Here is a 23,030-nt window from a genome sequence, read left to right on the forward strand (position 1 = left end):
GAAACCTGAACACTGATTCTAAGCGATAACCAGTAAAATCACATTACAAAGTCTCCAGTGGAATGGTGATGAGGCCTGGACCCGATCCACGTCTGCTCACCCATGGATTTCCCTGGTGCAGTTTCCCACCTTCCCCTTCCTTTACCCTGAGTGAAACCCCACATCACAGGAGCAACTCCATTGAAAAGAGTTCTGTGAGTTTTGGCTGAGTTACAGGAGCCCAGACCGTTTTAAGTGTTGTCACAAGAAGATGAATTGAGACCACACATAATCCCATCATGTTTTTCCATCCAACATTTGCCCCTTTACCATGAGAATGGCTAAAAACAGCACATTTTCCCACATCAGCTTAAAGCGTAAGCAGGTAAAAATAAGCGAGATAGCTCCCCGGTAACTGGGATCTGACCTGTGTCCGTTTATGATCTCTTAGTAAAGCACGATGCTTTGAAATCCTGTGAATTAGTTGATTTCATCATTGGGTGGACTATTGTGTGAATTTGTAATGCCCTAAACACACTACCTGCATAATGAACATGAAACTAATAAATTAGGTGTTTTAGACTTTATAGCCAGACAGATTACTCTGCTTTCACTAAGTTCATGCTACATCTTCACATACCTATTAGATGGTAATATGCTTATGCTACATCCCTCCACCTCTGTATGTTCCACTGTCTCTACCTCCCTCTTATTCATCATCTGCAGGTCTAATCATGGAAATTCCCTTAATACTTTTTGTTTTACTGCCTCTGCTACAGTCATGGTCTGATCAGCTGGCCCTCTGGAATTATGGCACTCTTCACATTTAATGTTTTTCTCCAAAGCAACTTCTAGTGTCATGCTACTTACAATTATTTACCCATTTATACACCTGGACAGTTTTAGTAGAGCAATTTAAGGTAAGTTTGTTCAACTGTACTGCAGTCAGTAGTGGGATTCAAACCAGCAACCTGTGGGTTTAAAAGCAGCAGCCCTAACCACAATGCTACCACCTTCCCTGCAAAGAGAGGCTTCCTAGATTAACAGGAGCAGGAGAACCTCTCAAGGACAGAAACGAGTGTCATGAAAATGATGAAAAACCTGACATCTCAATAATTATGACACATGTCAAGTGCAACACATGTACGTGACTCCAGAAATGGATGCTATCTAACAAATTAGAAGTCATTATTTCATATGCAATAGTCTGAAATTATGATCACTCATATGGGAGAGAGTATATGAAAACTTAAATATGAACAGAAGGGCAACAGGTAGTGCATATAATGACATAGCCATGTAATCTAAAGCTTGCATTTAATCTTTATTTCTTTTCAATGTTTTCATTTTATTTATTTATTATTGTATATGTAAATCTATAAGTATACAAACATAGCACTTAAAATATGATTTTTTTTTTTTTACTTCTAGTGTGATTCCACTGTCTCTGTTAGTACGTTGTTGTTCTCTCATTACATTATTGGAAGTCTGCTTCATGTGCAGTGTCTTTTGGGATGAATAAAGCTATGATCTATCTGAATAATATATAAATTGTTTTTCCAAGTCTAAGTTCTACTCTGGAGCAAAGTAATAAATCTATGCAGGAAATGAGAAGTAGGCAGTTGTATCATAGGTGCCACATGAGGGAATGGGGTTAGTGATGCTCGTGTAAGACTGTGTATGACTTCATTGAGCACTACTGCTAATGTTTTTGGGTCCCCCAACACCTGACATATTATTATGACATAGAGTGGATCAATAGCTAGAACAGTGTGCATGAAAGTGGGATCAAAGCAACCAATCCAGCTATTAGTGCCAACAGAAAATAAAAGTTATAAGCAACATTGTGACAAATGATGTTATAAATATTGGAAGTCGGAGGAAGTAAGATGAAGTAAGTGGATGAAAGAGCACTAATGTACCACAGTTTCATTCCATGAAACACAGTCTCTCATCTTCCAGCATGAGATAAATGAAATGCAAAAGTAGAGATGGCAGCTCTTGTCGAACCCGTGTACACATGGCGCCTCACAGTGCGGCCATTCATCCACAGCTCTTCCAGCACAGAAGCGCTCTGTGGTCGACAAGGCCATTTTCCTATCAACTGTCTATTTCCATAATGGTCCATAACCCATGAATCCATGGACTTCTATTCTGCTGAACTGGATCGTATGGAACCACAACTTCAGTGTGTGTGTGTTTGTGTGTTGCTCATCTTCCGTGACTCTCCCTGAAAGTCGTCATTGGTAAATTGACCAAAGTGTACAGCAGTCAAACAATAAATACAACAAATATCAGCACAAAATGAAATATATGCTTAAGATGACCGACACACAGTTTGTCCAGCTCAACAGACACCGGAAGTGTGTGTTAAGTACTGGAAGTCAGCAACATTCAGAGGATTTTTCTGATCAAGTGTCGGTCGATGCCTGGCCAGATATATGGGTTCAGATAGAAACGAACCTCACTTTCGTATTAAAATGATATTACTTATATTTCGTTTGGGCCGCTTTACACTCATTCAGCGCGCGCCACCACAGCAGACGACAAAGACGGCAGAAAGGACGGTCCCAACGCGCGCGCACGCCCGTGCGCCACTCCTCCGTCTCGCGCTATTTAAAAAGGGCGCGGAAGGGTAGCGCGCGACGCTCGGCACCGCTGGGCGCGTGAAGTGAGTTTTTCACCCCACGAGAGCAGGAGGGCAGCGCGCGGTGAACGTGTGAGTATTCGTCACAGTGGGTCCTCTTTAATGACCTAATACCTCTTTATTCATCACCTAATAACAGCAAAAAATGCGGACATCACATGATGATGTGGTAGGATTTTAACAGGAGAGCGTGTTGTCAGTGAGTCCAGGAATGATGTTTCACCTGGCCGAGTGTTTCACTACGTGACAGACTAGTGACACTAGACCTGCTGAGGAGAAAAAAATATTTGTGTCTCATATTCGTTACTTTTATCATTATGTATGAAAAATTATGACTAGAGTTTATGTAATATAATACAGTAATGTAGAATATTTTCTGAAACTAGTCTGTTGTTTGTAGTTAATCTGTGGAAGTCACCTAGGACAAAGCCTTTGTCACCTTTGTCAGGGTGTCAGGCAAAAAATTCTTCTTATTATTTATTAATAATAATAATAATAATAATAATAATAATAAGAAGAAGAACTTCTGAATTTCTCAGTGTAATGTGTGAATGAGTAAAGAGCACACAGGTTCTATAAACTCCTAGTGACTAGTCATGTTGGCAGTCATTCTAGCAGTCTCCAGGGAGCACTTTATTACATTATCATTACTTTCATTATTGCATAATCTTTTAGTTTTGATGCATTGAGGCAGTTGTTGAGAAAAGAGATCTTAAAATGGTTTGTTCAATTCTCACTCTACTGCTGTAGTAGTAGTGCCCTTGAGCAAGGTGCCTTTCCTAAAAAGATATATAGTAAAAATTCCCATACTTAAATACATTAATGAGCCAAATACTTAAAGTCACTCTGAGTAAAGTTCCAGCAAAAAAATTTATGATTTTAATTACACAGAGCAAATGTGGCCAATAATTTTCCCCAGCTCTACTTTCTGTTGAATCCTATCTTTTTAGTCCTTTGCATGGAGTTCCTGTAAGTTTTAACATGGTAGAGTCATGAAACACAAACCCAATGTTTCAATTATGATCCAGTGCTGTAGGTGGAAGGAAAAATCGATGAGAAACTGGGGGGGCAGAGCATTGAGTATTCCATGAATCAGAGAATCACTGTTAAGGTCACAGATGTACCTGAGAATGTATTTAATGAGTCACTTTTAAGTATCCATTCATCAGAAGACCTTTTAATTATGAAATCTTTAATGACAGTTAATTCAGTTTTTTTTTTAACTTGTTTCACTGATTTTGTTTTCGCATGACATTTTTATCATGCTGTTTGTCTTTTAAGCAAATAAGAATCGACTGACTAGCTCTATAACACAAATTAATTTTTATTGCATTCAGTCATGTTGCATTTCTCTAAACCAACTTACACTGTTAAACTACCTTCAGAATAAAACCTTGTTTACCCATTTATATAGTTGAATTATTTTTTAACTAAAACAGTTCAGAGTAAGTATCTTGCTGAAGAGTACGACAGCTGGAGGTGAGATTTGCACTTATCACCTTTGTGTCCATAGACATCAGCACTAACCACTATACTGCCAGCTGTCCCATTCGCTTTCTGTTTATGTATTCATGCCAGTTTCTGCTCCTTTTTTTACCTTGAACACATGAAGTCCAGACACACCAGTTATGTGATTTCTTGTGACATGACCATGTCATTCTTTACTCTGATTCACAAAAACATGAAGAATGTGTGAAATTCCCAGTTTCAAAAAACAAAGGAATGCTATTCAAAATCTTCAGCACATAAGAAAATTCATATGACGAAGCTAACCAGTCTTTCCCAATTACAAGTTGCACCGTAGCTTCACCTCTCTTCCATTTCAGTATGTTCTCTCTTGTGCAGTTATCTGAGTAATCTGACCGATTGTCAGTCAAATTCAACAAATATATCTACGCAAAGTATGGATGCAAATTCACCTGGTTTGAGCCGCCTGTTTAGTAATAGCTTGCCACCAGAGGAACTCTTCTGTATCGAAGAACGGCACCCCCTGAATGACTCTGCCATTGAAAGCTGTAACCCCAGGACCACCTGCCACTGTCCGCTTGAATGTGTTGTTTTGCCATAAACTATGGGCCCTGTTGGAGACATGGGCACATTCCCTATTAGGGCTGAGTTTTGGGGACCGCTGACTTCACTCATCACTGCCACAGCACAGAAAGAGTCCTTATATGGTTATCAAAACTAGGACCATGAAAGTTTGTCCATGCACCTTTATTGGGTGCTTCTATGATACGATTATGTCCAGTGTGTGCAAGAGCGGGTACATGGATTGAGGGTCCATAAGGTGGGCTGTGCATGTTATTGTGTTCATGTGTATAAGTGTCTTCTTTGTGTTACAGGAATGAGCGCAAGTGAACCAGTGCATCAATAGAGTCACAACAAGCGTCCTCATATATTTCAGTAAGCTTGCTGTCACATTTCTTAATTTACATTAAGTAATTTATGCAGTGGTGTGGTGGCATGGCGGGTTTGGCCGAGTCCTGCTCTCTGGTGGGTCTGGGGTTCGAGTGCTGCTTGGGGTACCTTGCAACAGACTGGCGTCCCATCCTGGGTGTGTCCCCTCCCCCTCTGGCCTTACGCCCTCTGTTGCTGGGTTAGGCTCTGGTTTGCCGCAACCCTGCTTGGGATGAGCAGCTTCAGACAGTGTGTGTAATTTACAGGAATCATAAGGTCTGTTTTTTACCCCAAATAAAGAGATGCGATTATGATGTGTTTGTATATATCTGTGGGAGTAACAAGGATGTATTTTTCTTAGCAACCCACCTGTAGAGCTCAAGATGGCCAAGAAAGGGGCCAGTGAGCTGAGTGAGGATGAGAAGTTTCTCTTCCTGGACAAGGACTTTGTAAAGAGTCCCGCAGCACAGGCTGACTGGGCTGCAAAGAAGCTAGTGTGGATCCCCTCAGAGCGCCTCGGGTTTGAGGCAGCCAGCATCAAGGAGGAGCGTGGCGATGAGGTGCTGGTGGAGTTGGCAGATGGCAGTCGGCAGATAACTGTCAGCAAGGATGACATCCAGAAGATGAATCCACCCAAGTTCAGCAAGGTGGAAGATATGGCAGAACTCACCTGCCTGAACGAGGCATCTGTACTGCATAACCTAAGAGAGAGATACTACTCAGGGCTTATCTACGTGAGTATCCTTGTGTCCTACCTCTGCTTTTGGTTGCATCAGATTAGCTCACAGACTGACACATACAGGGCTCAAAATGGTAGGAAATGCACGCAATTTTTGGCCAGGTAGACTAACTGGTTGCTGTTTTTCTGACCAGCTGTTTTCTATTGACTCTGTTCTATGACCTGTTCCTCCCCCCAGACGTACTCCGGCCTGTTCTGTGTTGTGGTGAACCCTTACAAGATGCTGCCCATCTACTCAGAGAAGATCATTGAGATGTACAAAGGGAAGAAAAGGCACGAGGTCCCTCCACATATCTATGCCATTGCTGACAACGCATATCGGAACATGTTGCAGGGTATGGCCAATGTGTTCTGTTCTCAGCATCTCTCCTTGGAACCTAGAAACAAAAGATGTGACTCACTTAATTTATGAAGACTTTGGGTTATATCAGAGACTAGGTTCGCTTTCAATAAAAGATATGCCACTCTTAAAATGTCTCACATCCTCTTGACCATGGTAAATGGAACAGCATGTTTCAGATTTATTGGCAATAATGTTATTCTCAAATGATTTTAGTTTTTTCTTATTTTTCAGAGACCATTAAAACAGTATTGCAGCCATAAGAGCATTTCGAACAAACTTATTCCATGCCTTTGCTGTGGTGACTTTGTTCTATAAAGTCACTTTTACGTAGCTTATCCTTGTCAATAAAAGATATGGCAGGTCTCCTCTGTGGGATGTGGTTGGTATTATTTGAATACATGTCATAACCTGGTGCTCAAATATTAGTGCCTTTCTGATAGATGGTAATGAGTTATGTTTTTCATAATTCAAATGAACTGGCTCGTCAAGGAACATTATGGCTCATTTTGTATCAAGGCCTCTGTGTAAGAACTTTCTTAAACACTTTGAGCAGAGATATACCTGCCTTCATTTCTCCACACTTGCTGCAAAGTGACTTGACAACCCCACTTTTCCACAACAGCAAGAACTTCGGGCAATGCTGTGGTTTTGTCAGTTAGATGAAGTTCACAAATGGAGCCAGGTGTTGCTCCACCATTTTGTGTCTTTGATGTTTCAGACAGAAGTGGACAAGCGCATACACATGCTATCGTAAAACTATGCCACTTTACTTGTTATCTGTTGCTGTGCTAAAAGAACATGGAAAGAAGGGATAAGTCACCAAAACTAGGTTACAATGTGTTTTAATGTCATTTATTTGTAGAAACAGAAAGTGAGGCTATTCAACACTGGACATGTTTCTGAATAATATTCATTTTCTTTGGCCAGAAGTATTGCCAAAGTATACCTACAAGGTATACTTTGCTCTGATAACCTGCAGCCCCTCTCCCCAAGCTGCAATGAAGACCTGATGCTTCTCTGATTGTTTACTCATTCTGCTCTGTTTTGTTTTCTTGCAGATCGGGAGGACCAGTCTGTCCTTTGCACGTGAGTAAAGAAAACCGAAATGACATCAAACAGCAGTTATTATTTTTGAAAACTGTTTATATGGACATTAAAGTTAGAGAGGGGTTACATAAAGTAACACGTTAGTACACGTCCTGGTCCACCCGTTTTCTTACGGAAGCCCTCTTCTTAAGGAATGAAATATGATCCTAGGCCCCAATCAGCTGAATGCCAGTGTAAAGATGCTTTGCCTTACCATGTTGACAGTCCTCTCAATGAAGACCTGATGCTTCTCTGATTGTTTACTCATTCTGCTCTGTTTGTTTTCCTGCAGATGCTTTGCTTGATTCTGAGCTTTGCTGATCCAAATTTAACATCAGTTGCGCCTTTTGTATCCCATAACTGCAGCAGCTATAGACTGTTCCACAGTTATGTCTCTTTGGGTCCTGAAGTTGTCTTATGGGAGATGAGAAATAATAGGATTTTGACATACTACTATTATTTCTAACAGTTGGAAATATGAATTTTGCATTCTGAGACACTCAATTGCATGAACTTACAGCAATTAAAAATATAAATATAGCTGAGACATTCCCTTATTGTTCTCATGTTCATCAGCAAACTTTTCCTTTTTTTACAAGAATGTACCATTCATCATCAGCTCTTTGTAACGTCTCACATTTGCAGCACACTTAAATTGTCACTATGCTATATGGACAAATTAAAAATGACTTTCTAGTGTGGCTTATTTAGCTTTTAGCTTTGAACACTTAAACGCTAAACATGCCCCTGTATTTGCCTTGAGTCCTTTGGTTTCTGAATGATCACCTAGTTGGACCCCTTGTAGTTTAAGGAGCTGTAGGTGACCATGATATCCAGGACACTGGCATATGTCCTGCTCATCATACCCATATAGGGCTATCTAAGTGTCAGCTGCACCCTGGGAAAAGTTCCAGGTCTGGTCCTGGATGTAAGAAATAAGTAGCACTTTGTCAGTGTGCATCCAGTAGCTTCTGGTAGGTGGTTTTGGGGACAAGGTTTGTTTACTTCATTCCAGGACTGCAGATCTAGACAGCTGACAAGAATTTGTCACTGTTCCCATTAGTGGGTTTAGATTTTTTTTAAAGAACATCTGATACTTACCTTGTTTGTGAAAAACTTCAGTTTAGTTGCAGGATGACTCTTAATGCATATAAATGACCATGCAAGTATAAATACTCCTGTCTTGTCATCCTCCCTGTCTCTCTTCCAACACGCACCCTCAGAGGAGAGTCTGGTGCTGGGAAGACCGAAAACACCAAGAAAGTTATCCAGTACCTGGCCATGGTGGCTTCCTCTCACAAGGGCAAGAAGGAGTCAAGCGCTGTGAGTATTACCTTCTTCCCCTCTGCCTCCTTTTCTGAGCAACCTGACCTTCGTCAGTGACCTGCACAGCTGAGTGACAAGAGAAGCCGAGTGTTTCATTGGCTATTGTGTAGAATGCTGTAAGTTCTGGGGCAGCAGGTAGCACAACAGCGCAACCTGCTATCTATTGATCAAAAGACCTCAGTTCAAATCCCACCTCCTGCTCTAGTACTCAATCTAAACTGCTCTAGTAAAAGTTTCCCACTTGTATAAATATGTAAAACATTTTAAGTAGCTTAACTCTGTAAATGACTGCAAAAATTCAAATGAAAGTGACACTGCTTAACAGCTGAATTGTGTTTTTTTTCTTTCTTCTGCATCACTTCTGTGAATTTGTCTTGATGTGTCTGACCACATTTTTCTAATTTCTTGCTAATTAATGTTGTGGTTAAAAAAGAAGTGAAGAAACATAAAAATAAGCACTGGACAGTGGAATCTAGCTGAATAAAAACTTTTGTATGATTTTATGTTCAGTGCTGTTTTTAACATGCAAACAGAAAGATTTGTGGTGTTCAAAGGAGTTTTTTATGTAACAGGATCTGAACCCTTCGGTTAATAAGGTATGGATATATTTCATGACAGAAACAGAAATTTCTGGTGGTGGTTGCTTGGTGTCTGAGGGTTTGGTGAAGGTGACTGCTCTGTGCTTTGGACTTGGTGAAATCTTTGTGAGTTGCAGTCAATATCGAATGCAGGGGGATGCTATGCAGCATTCAAGACAATAAGTTTGCTAACAGCTATATGTCATAATTTCCCCCAATAGCAACACTCAGGATCGCAGTTTTCCTACGTGAGTAAAAGGGAGTGCTTAGAAATTGGTCCTGTGCATTTGTAGGTGTAGGTGTAGAAATGCATGCTGGACTTCCTCACCCAGGTGCATTTTCCATGTCTACCCTGAAGTAACACAGACAAGCCTAATTCACCTGTTCTGGGTGATCTAATTAGGTTAATGTCAAAGTTAAAAAAATGTTTTCTGATAACCCTTGATGTTTGTTGTAGAATCACTTTTAGTTCACATCTAGTTCAGATGTTTAATGTATTCATTTTCTTTCATTATGTTTTTTCAACACGTGTTTTACATTTTTTTCCAGATTTTTTTATATCTTAAATGTCTGTTGAAATGTCTTGTTTTATTTTTGGTGTTTTGCAATTGCTTTTATTCAGCTTTTGCATGAGACTGCATGCATTTATTTTTGTCTCACTTTTCAAATGTCACTGCATTTATTACAATGATCTTCCATCCTTTCATCCTATTTCATTACAATCCTCTAGGGAGAGTTAGAGAAACAACTCTTGCAAGCCAACCCTATACTCGAGGCCTTTGGAAATGCTAAGACTATCAAGAATGACAATTCCTCGCGATTTGTAAGTGAACAGTCTGAAAATAGTTCCAAAATCCAGTAAATCTTAAAATTATCCTTTTTATTACATAAGCCATCCTTTATGCCATGGGTTCATACTTATTTGACTGTGTGTAATGTGTGTTTATTTAACTAATTTCCTTTGTAAAATATTGGAATTTGTTGACATATTTGTCAAAAAAATCAAGAAGTATCAAATTGATTGTGCAAAGTGATTAATTATGTAGGCAGCTGGGGAAAAAACCTGCACACACCCAGGCCATGGAATGAGTTTGAGACCTCAATTGTATGTTAGTATCCTCATGCTGCTGAGATATTTTTTCAGACATCTTACATGCAGAAACTGTTTCTCAATCAATCTTCTTCTACCCCTGTAGGGTAAATTCATTCGCATCAATTTTGATGTGACAGGCTACATTGTTGGAGCCAACATTGACACCTGTATCCTAACAATGAGTTTCTGTGTATTTTCAGTATCGCAAAAGGGTTGTGAGGCAGAAACAAGCTGAATTCTCTAAGTGATACAAACATTTTTGTCAGGTGCTAAGCTCTTCTGCTGTCAAGCAGTAATGGGTGCCTGCTGTGCAGTTATTGTGTCAAACTTACAACTACTGAACTGTCTTCAAGGAATGACACGTTCAACTGCAGAGCTTTGTCTTAACTCCTCAATCACTCCAGATCTGCTGGAAAAGTCCCGTTGCATTCGCCAGGCTAAGACTGAGAGGTCTTTCCACATCTTCTACTATATGGTGGCTGGGGCCAAAGACAAAATGCGTGGTAAACACTCAGATACCTGTGCCTCATCTGTATGAAAATAAATTTTTTGCTGAACATGTAAATTGAAATTTTTTTTATTCAAATCTTCCGGAAGGATACATTTGTTATTTGGAAAGTGTGATTGTAATGGTAGAGAGCAGATGTATGTAACAAAACAGTACGACTTACCTCAGAAAACAGTTAAGTCATTGCACAGCTACAGTGAGTCTTTGCTTTCCCTCACAGAGGAGCTTCTCCTGGAGAACTTCAGTGACTATCGCTTCCTGGTAGCTGGCCATGTGCAAGTTCCAGGGCAGCAGGATGATGAGCTGTTTGATGAGACCTTTGAGGCCATGGATATCATGGGCTTCAGTGAAGAAGAGAAACTGGGTAAGCCTTGGAATAACTTGTAACTGGCCAAATCTCTCATTATTCTTAAGAGTAGATTATTGCTTTTCTTCTGGCCACTGCTGTCCTCTGTTGCAGTACCCTAGATTGCAAATGTGACTCTTTCCTGGAACATGTGTCCCTTATCTCCACTTCAGGGATCCTGAAGGTGGTCTCCACTGTGCTGCAGCTGGGGAACATTGAGTTCAAGAAGGAGAGGAACCAGGAGCAGGCCACCATGCCAGACAACACAGGTGACTCTGGGCAGGAACTACTGTTGGATGAAAGTACACACCATTAGGTTTCCTTGTTTATTTTTTCTTCTGTTTTTTTATCCTCTGACTATTTTACCCCCATCCCCAGCTGCCCAGAAGGTGTCTCACCTGCAGGGCATTAATGTGACAGACTTCACTCGGGCTATACTCACACCTCGCATCAAAGTGGGTCGAGAGGTGGTACAGAAGGCACAAACTAAGGAGCAGGTAGAGACACCCTCAAGAAGACTTCCTGTATAATTTGGTAAAGGTTCTGTATGTAACTAGACTGTATTAAAAAAATGTGTATTATATGCATGTCTTTGTGTTTTTAAGGCTTAGAATGCAGCTTTATCCCCCTTTTTCACATGACCAGGCTGATTTTGCAGTTGAGGCTCTGGCCAAGGCAATGTATGAGCGGCTATTCCGCTGGATCCTAGCTCGTGTCAACAAAACACTGGACAAAACTAAGCGTCAGGGAGCCTCCTTCTTGGGCATCTTAGACATTGCTGGCTTTGAGATCTTCGAGGTGAGAGCAATTCAGCCAGATCTCAAGAGAGGTGCAAAAATTAACGGTTGTTTCTGTGGTGCATTGTTTGGTTTTTGGGAGTAATGAGTGGTAATTTGAGCTTGGTATAGTGGCATTCACACAGATAGTGTGCTCACAGCTGTGCTATGCCACAGGATAACTCCTTTGAACAGCTGTGCATCAACTACACCAATGAGCGTCTACAACAGCTCTTCAACCATACAATGTTCATCCTGGAGCAAGAGGAGTATAAGAAAGAGGGCATTGAGTGGAACTTCATCGACTTTGGCCTGGACTTGCAGCCCTGCATTGAACTCATCGAGAGGCCGGTCTGTATATCCTTTTATGCACAGTGTCCAGTAGAGTGAACATGGTTGACTAAATCTGTCCATACCTGCACTTCCCTTTTACTGTAAAATTTTCATCTTGGGTATCTAACTCATGAACCTCCTTTCTACAGAACAACCCACCTGGCATCCTGGCCCTTCTGGATGAGGAGTGCTGGTTCCCCAAAGCTACAGATGTCTCCTTTGTGGAGAAGCTCATGAACACACACAGCAATCACTGCAAGTTTGCCAAGCCAAAACAGCTAAAGTCAAAGACAGAGTTCTCAGTACTTCACTATGCTGGCAAGGTTGGTAAAGAGGCAGGTTTTGCTGTTTTCTTTGGTTTTCTATCATGAAGTCAGCAGTTTCCGTGTCACAATCCCTGAAAATCAAATTTAGGATGAACGTAGCAGACATCTCCCCCGGAGCCACTCAGCTGAACCCAATAAACACTAAATCCCCAGCACCATAAAAGCAGTAACGGACAGACATCTAGTTGCAGACTCTTGATCATCTCTCTACTGCAGTTCCTAGCGATTTTCATTCCGTGTCTACTCTCATGCTTGTCCTGCTCACAGTGTGTTTGTGTTCTAGTCCAGAGCTTCAGTCTTGTCTATGTCTGTCCTCCATGCTCTTGTCCCTGCCCAGTCTATGTCATGTTTCTGTTTCTCTCTGTGTGTGTACACACACACACACACACACACACACACACATATATTTTTTTTTACTCTTGCATTTGGACACACAGCAACACACGTCCGTGTTGCCTCTGGACGTGACATTCTGCATATGACCACTGCATCGCTTCTTTCTGTTCAGCCACCCTCTTTTGTGTTCCTGCTTGAATTTCTTCTGTTTGGACTGTAGGTTGACTACAACGCTTACTCCTGGCTAACCAAGAACATGGACCCGCTCAATGACAATGTGACACAGCTCCTAAGCAACTCCTCCAACCAATTTGTGCAGGAGCTCTGGAAGGATGGTCTGTAGCTGAGCTAAGTTCAGGCTCTATCAAATTAAAATATTGGGTTTTGAAATGATATTAGCTTTTCCAACTATTCTCTGATTAGGTTCAAACTGATTAAGTTGTAATTTCCAACTAATTAGGTTGTAACTCAGGTAACATGAAGTTTCACAGGTAAATGACTGTAAAGCTCATGCAGTAGCACCATTAGTTAGCATGTCAGCAAAAAAAGATGGTGTAACTACATTACCCATCTTCTCCCTACCCCATGTGTCACAGTGGATCGCGTGGTTGGTCTGGAACAGATGGCCAGTGGTTCCAAAACCAAGAAGGGCATGTTCCGCACAGTGGGCCAGCTCTACAAGGAGTCACTGACCAAGCTGATGACCACACTGCACAACACACAGCCCAACTTTGTGCGCTGCATCATACCCAATCATGAAAAGAGGGTAGGTTGCTCAGCCATTGTCTGCATGACCCCTGATATTGCACATAATTTCAGAGCGTGAGTTAAAAGTGCTATACAGAGACCCAGTGGTCTTTCATCACTCACTGCTGTGTTCTAATCCACTTCTGAGTTTTTGTCAATACTGTGGGGGATTCCCACAACGATGTCATAGCGCTATTAAAAATGTTTTGTCAACACTGTGGTTCAAATTTTGAGTTCACGATGCTCTCAGGTAGATATTTATAAATATGAATGGTTCCAACAATGTCTAGCTTGTACTCCGTAACGGGTATGATGGAGCACAAGAAAAAGCTTTCTGTTTCTCACCTGTTCATATTTCCAGGCAGGGAAACTGGATGCCTACCTGGTCTTGGATCAGCTGAGGTGCAATGGAGTGCTAGAAGGAATCCGGATCTGTCGGCAGGGATTCCCTAATCGTATCATCTTCCAGGAATTCCGCCAGCGGTGAGCCCTTTACTGCCCAGCTGTTGTTTCAGTGAATCCATCAGGATATCAGGAAAATAATGTCTCTTCAGGCACAATATACAGCACACTTCAGCCTCTGTTCAATTTTACACACAGTTATGAGATCCTGGCTGCTAGCGCTATTCCCAAGGGTTTTATGGATGGAAAACAGGCTTGTTGCCTTATGGTAAGATGGAGTTTGCTTGCTGAAAATGAGTGTAGTTCATTTGCATTGCAAAATACAGAGGCCTGCAGTGAAATCAGAGAGAAATATTGAAATATATAACTGTCTTTTCTTGCACAGATCAAGCACCTTGATCTGGACCCTAACCTATACCGGATTGGGCAGAGCAAGGTGTTCTTCCGAACAGGTGTCCTTGCCCAACTGGAGGAGGAGCGAGACCTCAAGGTCACCGTCATCATCATCGCCTTCCAAGCCCAGGCTCGGGGATTCCTAGCTAGAAAGTATGCAAATATGGACGTTAAAGGAGTATTTATTTGGGTAGAAGACAAAGTGGGTCTACCCATAACTTGATTCCAGATTTCAGGGATTTCTATTTCAGATTAACCTCATTTCAATCTTTTTTCACAGGGCTTTTGCCAAGAGGCAACAACAGCTGACTGCCATGAAAGTCATCCAAAGGAACTGTGCCGCTTATCTGAAGCTCAGAAACTGGCAGTGGTGGAAGCTCTTTACCAAGGTGAAGCCTAAAATAAGATACTGTAATACTGATGCAAGTAAAAGGTGAAACAGTTTTCAACTATAAGTTTTTACTTTGAATTAATCCCTCTAGGTTAAGCCCCTTTTGCAAGTAACCCGACAGGAAGAGGAAATGAGTCAAAAAGAAGAAGAACTTCAAAAAGCCAAAGAACTGGCACAGAAGTCTGAAACAGAATTGAAGGAAATCACTCAGAAACACATACAGGTAAGGTTGTGAATTGATCCTGTGGGTGTTCTTGCGTTTATGGTCAGCATCTCACACATACACCCTTATTGCCTCTGTGCTTAGTTAGTAGAAGAGAGGAATCAACTGCAGGAGCAATTGCAGGCAGAGACGGAGCTGTATGCAGAGGCTGAGGAGATGCGGGTGCGCCTAGAAGCTAGGAAACAGGAGCTGGAGGATATCATGCATGAGATGGAAGTGCGGCTAGAGGAGGAAGAGGAGCGGAGTCAGGCCATGCAAGAGGAGAAGAAGAAGATGCACCAGCAGATACAAGTACCAACCACCATAACACTTGTGCATGCTTATACTTTATTTATATTACCTTCAAACATGGACAACTGTAAAAATAGTCAAATGATGATATGCATGCGGTGTTCTCAGGAGCTAATGGAACATCTGGAGGAAGAAGAAGATGCCCGTCAAAAACTACAACTAGAGAAAGTGACAGTGGAGGGGAAAATCAAAAAACTAGAGGATGACATTCTAGTAATGGAGGACCAAAACAGCAAGCTTCTCAAGGTGATCCTGAGAGTCTAACTTAACTTTGGAGTGGAAAAATGCAAATATGTTAAGCAATGAGAAATTAATGGGTTCAGGGGATTAAACTCTGGTGTCTGTTTTAGGAGCGGAAACTCATGGAGGAGAGAATTGCTGATTTCAGCTCCAACCTAGCTGAAGAAGAGGAGAAATCAAAGAATTTGACTAAACTAAAGGCCAAACATGAGTCCATGATATCAGATCTGGAGGGTACGCATTATGTTCTTACATATTTCAGTCCTAAAAGATCTTTGGTTGTAGATCGTTAGATAGATAAGATTTGTTTCTATTGTCTGGGGTCATTGACATCTACAATTCTCACAGTTCGCTTGAAGAAAGAAGAGAAGAGTCGACAGGACCTCGACAAGGCCAAACGCAAACTGGAGGCTGAAGCCAGTGATCTGCAGGAGCAAATGACTGACTTGCAAGCTCAAATTGCAGAGCTGAAGGCCCAGCTGGCCAAAAAGGAAGAGGAGCTACAGGCTTTGACAGCACGGTGGGTCCATGTGGTGATGTTCAATATTGATACATCCATCGGGTCGCACAGAGTACGCTGATGTTATTCCTGCATTGCATTTGATAGATCACATATGGTAACAGCTGAAATAACCAGGGTGATACAACAACAGCCAACATGGCACCTGGGTATTCACATCCTTACCTCTTGACTTTGGTAGACGCTTACATCTGTCTGTCACTCTCTTTAGTGCGGAACCATTTGGAATAGCTTCTATCAAAGATACTTCTTAAAGCGAGCCTAAAGGTGTCTGTGTCCCTGCAGGCTTGAGGATGAGATGACCCAGAAGAATAATGCCCTAAAGAGGATCCGGGAGTTGGAAGGCCAAATCTCGGATCTACAGGAGGACTTGGAAACAGAGCGTGCTGCTCGCACAAAGGCTGAGAAAAGCAAGCGTGACCTTGGGGAGGAACTGGAAGCACTACGCTCAGAGCTGGAGGATACTCTGGATAGCACTGCCACTCAACAAGAGCTCCGGTCAGTTGGCCTGCCCCAGTCACTCCATCCTGTAATCCTCTTGTTAACACTGATGTAGTCTCTCAGGTAGCAATAAATTGTCAGGCAAAAAACGAAAATACAACATATTTCACATTTTACAAAAATTACAGCAGTTTATATATAGGCCTTTCATTGCTTCTATTTTTAAGTAAATTAAACATTATTTATGTAATGTATCCTTGTGCAGGGCAAAACGTGAGCAGGAAGTGACACAGTTGAAGCGGGCCATGGAGGAGGATGTCCGGACTCATGAGGCACAGGTGCATGAGATGCGGCAGAAGCACACCCAGGCCATGGAGGAGCTCAGTGAGCAGCTGGAGCAGTCCAAACGGGTACATAATTCACCCTACATTCATGAGAATACTATACCCTCTAAAGAGCATATTCCTTTAGACCTGTTTTCCATTCTGAAGTAGTTTGAGTCAATTGAGTACAGTTGAAGTAGAGAACCTGTTTTGAGCAACAAGTTGCTAACAAACGATCTGCAGGTGAAGGCCAGCTTGGAGAAGACGAAGCAGACACTGGAGCAAGAGGTGGCCGATATAAGTGCAGAGGTGCGCTCACTAGCCACTGCTAAGCAAGATGCTGAACACAAGCGGAAGAAGACTGAGGGTCAGCTGGCCGACCTGCAGGCGCGCTTCAATGACATCGAGAGGCAGAAAGGGGAGCTGGGCGACCGGGTCTCCAAACTCACGGTGAGTGAGGACCCTAGAAGGAACATCAATAACTCTGAACTTGAGCACAGATGAGCTTGACTCTCATGCTACATTTGTTTTTACAGACAGAGCTAGAAAGCATGACAGGCCTTCTTAATGATGCTGAGGGCAAGAACATCAAGCTGAGCAAAGAACTTTCTAGTTTGGGATCGCAGCTCCAGGACACCCAGGTACGGGCTTGTTTGATTTTCATGAGGCTTTCTGTCAATGTAATATCAAATAATGCTGTATGTGAATTGCAATCAAGGAAATCAGGAATCCCAGGAATTTCCAAAAGCTGCTGTGGCTAGCTTGGTTGCCTGAGTGTTTTTTATTCCTCCCTCTTGAGAGGTGACTTTTGACTGCTACTTGGAGCTCTGCAAATTGTCATTTCTATTTGTTACCCCAGGAACTGCTTGCAGAAGAGACCCGGCAGAAACTGAATGTCTCCACCCGGCTGCGTCAATTGGAAGATGATTGCAACAGTCTCCAAGAGCAGCTGGAGGAGGAAACGGAGGCCAAGAGAAACGTTGAGCGACACGCCTCCTCTCTCAATGCACAGGTGAGACCTTCTGCTGAGGGGATATGGTAGATCATACCCTTCAATGGTGATTGTGCAGCTACCAAAGACTTTTTAAACTGAAAATCCTCTTTTTGTACCTAAATTTGAATTCTGATTTCGTTTATGTATTTTGTAGCACTGATCTCTTTTTTCTGCTTGTGTCCATAGCTGTCAGAATCTAAAAAGAAACTAGATGAGCTCTGTAGCAACATGGACCTTCTGGAGGAGAGCAAGAAACGCCTGCAACGAGACCTGGAAGCAGTCAGCACCGAACTCGAGGAGAAGACTTCAGCATATGACAAGCTGGAAAAGACCAGAACCCGCCTCCAACAGGAGCTGGAGGACATGCTGATGGACTTGGAAAACCAGAGACAGCAGGTTTCCAACTTAGAGAAGAAGCAAAAGAAGTTTGACCAGGTTGGTTTACATTTTCTGTTGCAAATCTGAAGAGAGGGAATACACAAACCATGTGGTTGTGTATCAGACCTCCTGAGTCTCGTTAAATACCTTATACTTTTTAGATGCTTGCAGAGGAGAAGAACATTTCCAGCAAATATGCAGAGGAGCGTGACCGTGCTGAGGCTGAAGCCAGGGAGAAGGAAACCAAGGCACTGTCTCTGGCCCGGGCTCTGGAGGAGGCTCAGGACATGCAGGAAGAACTGGAGCGTTTGAATAAAGCCCTACGCTCAGAGATGGAGGCCTTGATCAGCTCCAAAGATGACGTGGGCAAAAATGTGAGTTGGCCACTCTATGCACACACATATCTGCTTGGACACTACTGCAAAGGTATTGAAAATATAGACAGATTGCATTACACACACACTTTCAGAACCGCTTGTCCCATACGGGGTCGCGGGGAACCAGAGCCTACCCGGTAACACAGGGCGTAAGGCCGGAGGGGGAGGGGACACACCCAGGACAGGACGCCAGTCCGTCACAAGGCACCCCAAGCAGGACTCGAACCCCAGACCCACTGGAGAGCAGGACTGTGGTCCAACCCACTGCGCCACCGCACCCCCCCAGATTGCATTAGTCTTTCATTAAAATTTGCCACCATGCAGGATATAATTTGTCTGTGATGGAATGAACTCTGCACATTTGGTAGGTGCACGAGCTGGAGAAGTCAAAACGCTGCTTGGAGGCCCAGGTAGAGGAGATGAAGACCCAGGTGGAGGAACTGGAGGATGAGTTGCAGGCAGCCGAGGACGCCAAGCTTAGGCTGGAAGTCAACATGCAGGCTCTAAAGGCCCAGTTTGAGCGTGATCTGCAGGGACGGGAGGAGCAGGGTGAAGAGAAGAAGAGGCAGCTACTAAAGCAGGTATGATTTCCCTCTCACTTCTATGAACTTCAGCATGAAATCCGTGGCTTTGTGGCTACATGTCCCCATGCAGTGAAAACAAGGAAGACAAAAATGTGTATGTTATTTACATTATGAAAATGTTTTAAGCTGAACATTTAATTTGATTGCATTTTCGTAACCAGTTGTAACAGTTGTACAGCTGGAGCATAATGGAAGGAAATGAGGTGAAGTGCCTTTCTAAATGGTCCTAGGACAGGGCTTCTTCCTGGAATTTCAACCTGCAACTCTTTAGTCATTAACCTTTACCCCACCTGGATATGTAAACATGTAAAGTTAATAACATATTAGCACAGGGGACTTAAGCCTTACTGGGTCAGGTGTTTTAGTCTATGACCTTGGATGTGTCTACTTCAGGTGCGTGAGCTGGAGACAGAACTGGAGGATGAGCGCAAGCAGAGAGCCCTGGCAACTGCTGCCAAGAAGAAGCTGGAGGTAGACATAAAGGACCTGCAGGACCATATAGAAACATCCAACAAGAGCCGAGATGAGGCCATCAAACAGCTTCGCAAGTTACAGGTGAGATGTCAGGGAAAAGTTCATCAAACACTTGAAAATCATGACCTTGTGTTGCCATGGTGTGCTCTTTGTTGGGCACTTATCATGTTTTGACATTGCAGGCCCAGATGAAGGACCTTCAGAGAGAGCTGGAGGATTCCAGGGCTGCTCGGGAGGAAGTATTGTCTAGCGCTAAGGAGGCTGAAAGGAAGGCCAAGAATTTCGAGGCGAACATCATCCAGATGCAGGAGGTGATGAGTCTTAAGATTCAGAAGTCACTCTTAGATCAATGTAATGTAAGTTTGGGGTCAGAGTTTAATGATGTGTATGGTTTGTGTGTGCATGTGTGTGCATGTGTGTGACTACAGGAGCTGGCAGCAGCTGAGAGAGCATGCAAGCATGCCGAGACAGAGAAAGACGAGCTATCCGAGGAGCTAGCCAGAAACTCCTCTGGCAAGTAAGTATGTCCTTTCGCACGGACTGTGGACAGACGACCCTCGGATTTGGTGATTACCCTCTGTGTCTGTTTAGGTCTGTCCTGTCTGATGAAAAGCGGCGCCTGGAGGCTAAAATAGTTGAGCTGGAGGAAGAGCTTGAGGAGGAGCAGAATAACATGGAGACACTGGCTGACAAGCTGAAGAAGAGCATACAGCAGGTATGAATATCTGTATGCATGATAATGGCTCTATATCTCTGTCCTGAATGTCCCTGTTAATCGTCCAGGTTGATCAGCTGAACAGCGAGCTGCAGGCTGAACGTGCCACCAACCAGAAGAGCGAGAGCACACGGCAGCAAGTGGAAAGGCAGAACAAGGAGCTGAAAGCCAAGCTGCAAGAGCTGGAGAACCAGGCCAAATCCAAGTTCAAGTCTTCCATCAGTGCACTTGAGGCCAGAGTCCAACAACTGGAAGATCAGTTGGAGCAGGAGAACAGGTAAAGCAGTTTCTCCGCAAAAACATCCCCTTGTTTAAATTTTTCACAAATAGAATTTCTCTCTGCACACAGTGGTATCTGTGTGTCTTTGGTTGAAATTTCCTGTCTTCTTTACCTTCTTAATGATCAGAGAAAAACAGGCTGCTGCCAAGGCCATGCGTCAGAAGGACAAGAAGTTGAAGGAGCTCATTCTCCAAATGGAAGATGAGCGCAAGCAAGCAGTGCAGTACAAAGACCAGGTAAAACACCTGACTGTTTACTTATCCCCTTCTCAAATTTGTGACACACTTACATTTACATGTATTCATTTAGCAGACGCTCTTCTCCAAAGCGACATACATCTCAGAGAAAATACAATTTGTGCATTACTTTAGGAGAAAGCGAGACATAGTTGCAGACATTTGATTCTTAAGTTTCTTTCCACTTTATGCACCGATGTTCATTGCACAAGTAGATGCATAAAACTCAAAACAGACAAATCCTGATCACCTTCCTGCAAAATTATTTATTTGTTTATTTATTTATTTATTTATTTAAAAGGTACACAAATATTTACATACAATACAGGAGTAGCGGCTGTGTAAAGGCTTATCTGGGCATGATCATAAAGTTACGGTGCGTGAACATTTACACCAAACATGAGCTTGAGAGATCATGGGAGAAGTGAGTTTTCAGACCCTTCTTGAATGTAGACAAAATTTCAGCAGTTCTGAGTGAAAGGGGGAGGTCAATCCACCACAACAGAGCCAGAACTGTGAACCTCCGTGCTTGTGTAAGCAAGTGTTATACACTTGTCTAATGCCCCTGCTTTCCAGATGGACAAGGCCAACAGCCGTACAAAACAGCTCAAGAGGCAACTGGAGGAGGCAGAAGAGGAGTCCCAGCGTGCCACCGCTGCCCGCAGAAAGCTGCAGAGAGAGCTAGACGAGGCCACAGAAGCCAACGAGGCCATGAGCCGTGAGGTCCATTCCCTCAAGACCAAAGTCAGGTAAGACATCCATTTATTAAACTCACAACTCTGCAAAATGTTGAGTGTGAAGGACCTTTTCAAAACATCTTCAGCCCACCCTTGAATATCAGCTCCAGTCATTGGTGGTATTGTTTCCAACTTGTTCCTCGCTACTCCTCACGGAATTCTATCATTTTCAGACGGGGAAATGAGCCGTCTTTCACCACACCTCGGCGTTCTGGAGGTGGATCTCGTAGAGGAATGATCGACACCACTGAGGCTTCCGAAGAGGAGGCAGATCTTCAGGGGGACATCAATGGTACCAAGGGGGCTGAGTAGAGAAACCTGTTTGCATTCTCACAGGTTCACATAGCCGACATGTTTCCATATAAACCCGGGTTTAACTTTATGAGAATGCAACTGCAATACACTTCACAGCCTTTGTTTTTCTGTATCTGCCATGCGCTGCAAACAAGATTTTGCTAACTGCCAAAGATTTTGTTTTTGACTCAATAAAATATAGATTTAAGGATTCTTATTTAAATTATATAATTTACATACTTCCCTTAAATTTTAATTCTGCTTTTAAACTGCTTACATTTTCATCCTCTGTGAAAATAACAAATGAATTAGATTTTATTTTTCCACTGCATTTTACCACTTTTCCCCCAAATTTAATCATGCATGATTTATATGTTTGCCTTGACTTGGAGGGACATTTTGGCTTACTGTGTGTCCACAGATTATTGAAGGTAACGCACATACCTCTGTGTGTATAGAAAAGATTAAAATCAAATCATGGTCCTGCTCTGTTTATTTGTTTTAAAAAAAAACTTTTCAATCATTTAGGCATAATACTTTTATTGCACTGTTGAACCATCATTTCGGGTGATCACGGGTTTTTAGTTCAGGCTGGGAAACTGTGCAATGTGTAGACTTTAACAATAATTTCGTGCTGTCGGTATGTTTTCAGACTGTGACCTGCATTCTTGTTTCTTTCCCATTTGCACACTTCTACATCTGACTTGTCTGCCTTAAATTGTCCGGAAACTGACTCAAAGAGCTCATGAAATATTTCAGAAGTATGAAGAGATTAAGACTTCAATAAGTAATGCTTTCTGACTTGTGGATTTTTCAGTTCTGCTGACTGCACAGTTACAAAGTGATTCTTCATATTTCCATAACTGTAATGTAACTGTTGACAAGATTTCACAATTAAAAGCTGTGTGCATTGCTGTGTCTCTGCAGGTATTATTGCATACTTCAGTTCTTATTGGAAATATTAAAAAATCAATGCTTAACGCTGAGATTAGGGTATATGAAGGCCATTTTGAATTACAAGTCTGAAATTAGAAGTTTCAGGTAAACAATGTCAGAAATGTCCATCCTCGTTATGTTATTTCAGATTTTTTTCTTAAGGTTGTTGCTGTTTTATTCAGAATTATTGATCATAAAGCTACAAATAGACTCTCCTTTCTCTTACCATTTTAATATTTGT

The 23,030-nt window shown here is 42.4% G+C and overlaps 1 protein-coding gene across 2 annotated transcripts; it reads left to right on the forward strand.

Annotated features, from left to right (window-relative positions):
• The first annotated feature begins 2,629 nt into the window (after positions 1 to 2,629).
• On the forward strand, positions 2,630 to 22,697 carry LOC108937364 (myosin-11-like). 2 transcript variants are annotated; one of them, XM_018757266.1, is made up of 43 exons: positions 2,630 to 2,698; positions 4,969 to 5,029; positions 5,385 to 5,757; positions 5,941 to 6,097; positions 7,164 to 7,191; positions 8,415 to 8,514; positions 9,090 to 9,113; positions 9,826 to 9,918; positions 10,292 to 10,355; positions 10,593 to 10,691; positions 10,917 to 11,060; positions 11,216 to 11,311; positions 11,421 to 11,539; positions 11,688 to 11,840; positions 11,996 to 12,169; positions 12,301 to 12,474; positions 13,034 to 13,148; positions 13,410 to 13,579; positions 13,922 to 14,043; positions 14,161 to 14,230; positions 14,348 to 14,508; positions 14,636 to 14,744; positions 14,838 to 14,969; positions 15,054 to 15,260; positions 15,369 to 15,506; positions 15,611 to 15,734; positions 15,849 to 16,020; positions 16,306 to 16,518; positions 16,727 to 16,871; positions 17,028 to 17,234; positions 17,321 to 17,425; positions 17,644 to 17,796; positions 17,965 to 18,213; positions 18,318 to 18,530; positions 18,902 to 19,114; positions 19,511 to 19,672; positions 19,774 to 19,902; positions 20,020 to 20,108; positions 20,183 to 20,306; positions 20,375 to 20,583; positions 20,714 to 20,822; positions 21,399 to 21,571; positions 21,733 to 22,697. In XM_018757266.1, exons 3-43 carry the CDS (start codon positions 5,407 to 5,409, stop codon positions 21,869 to 21,871), a joined length of 5,928 nt encoding a protein of 1,975 aa, XP_018612782.1. In that variant the 5' UTR covers positions 2,630 to 2,698; positions 4,969 to 5,029; positions 5,385 to 5,406; the 3' UTR covers positions 21,872 to 22,697. The 2 variants fall into 2 exon arrangements, with proteins under 2 accessions (XP_018612782.1, XP_018612781.1); XM_018757265.1 differs by lacking the exon at positions 9,090 to 9,113 and adding an exon at positions 9,317 to 9,343 and having other exon boundaries at positions 2,657 to 2,696.
• The last annotated feature ends 333 nt before the right edge of the window (positions 22,698 to 23,030 follow it).

Source organism: Scleropages formosus, chromosome 8 (assembly GCF_900964775.1).
Source record: "Scleropages formosus chromosome 8, fSclFor1.1, whole genome shotgun sequence".
NCBI lineage: Eukaryota > Metazoa > Chordata > Actinopteri > Osteoglossiformes > Osteoglossidae > Scleropages > Scleropages formosus.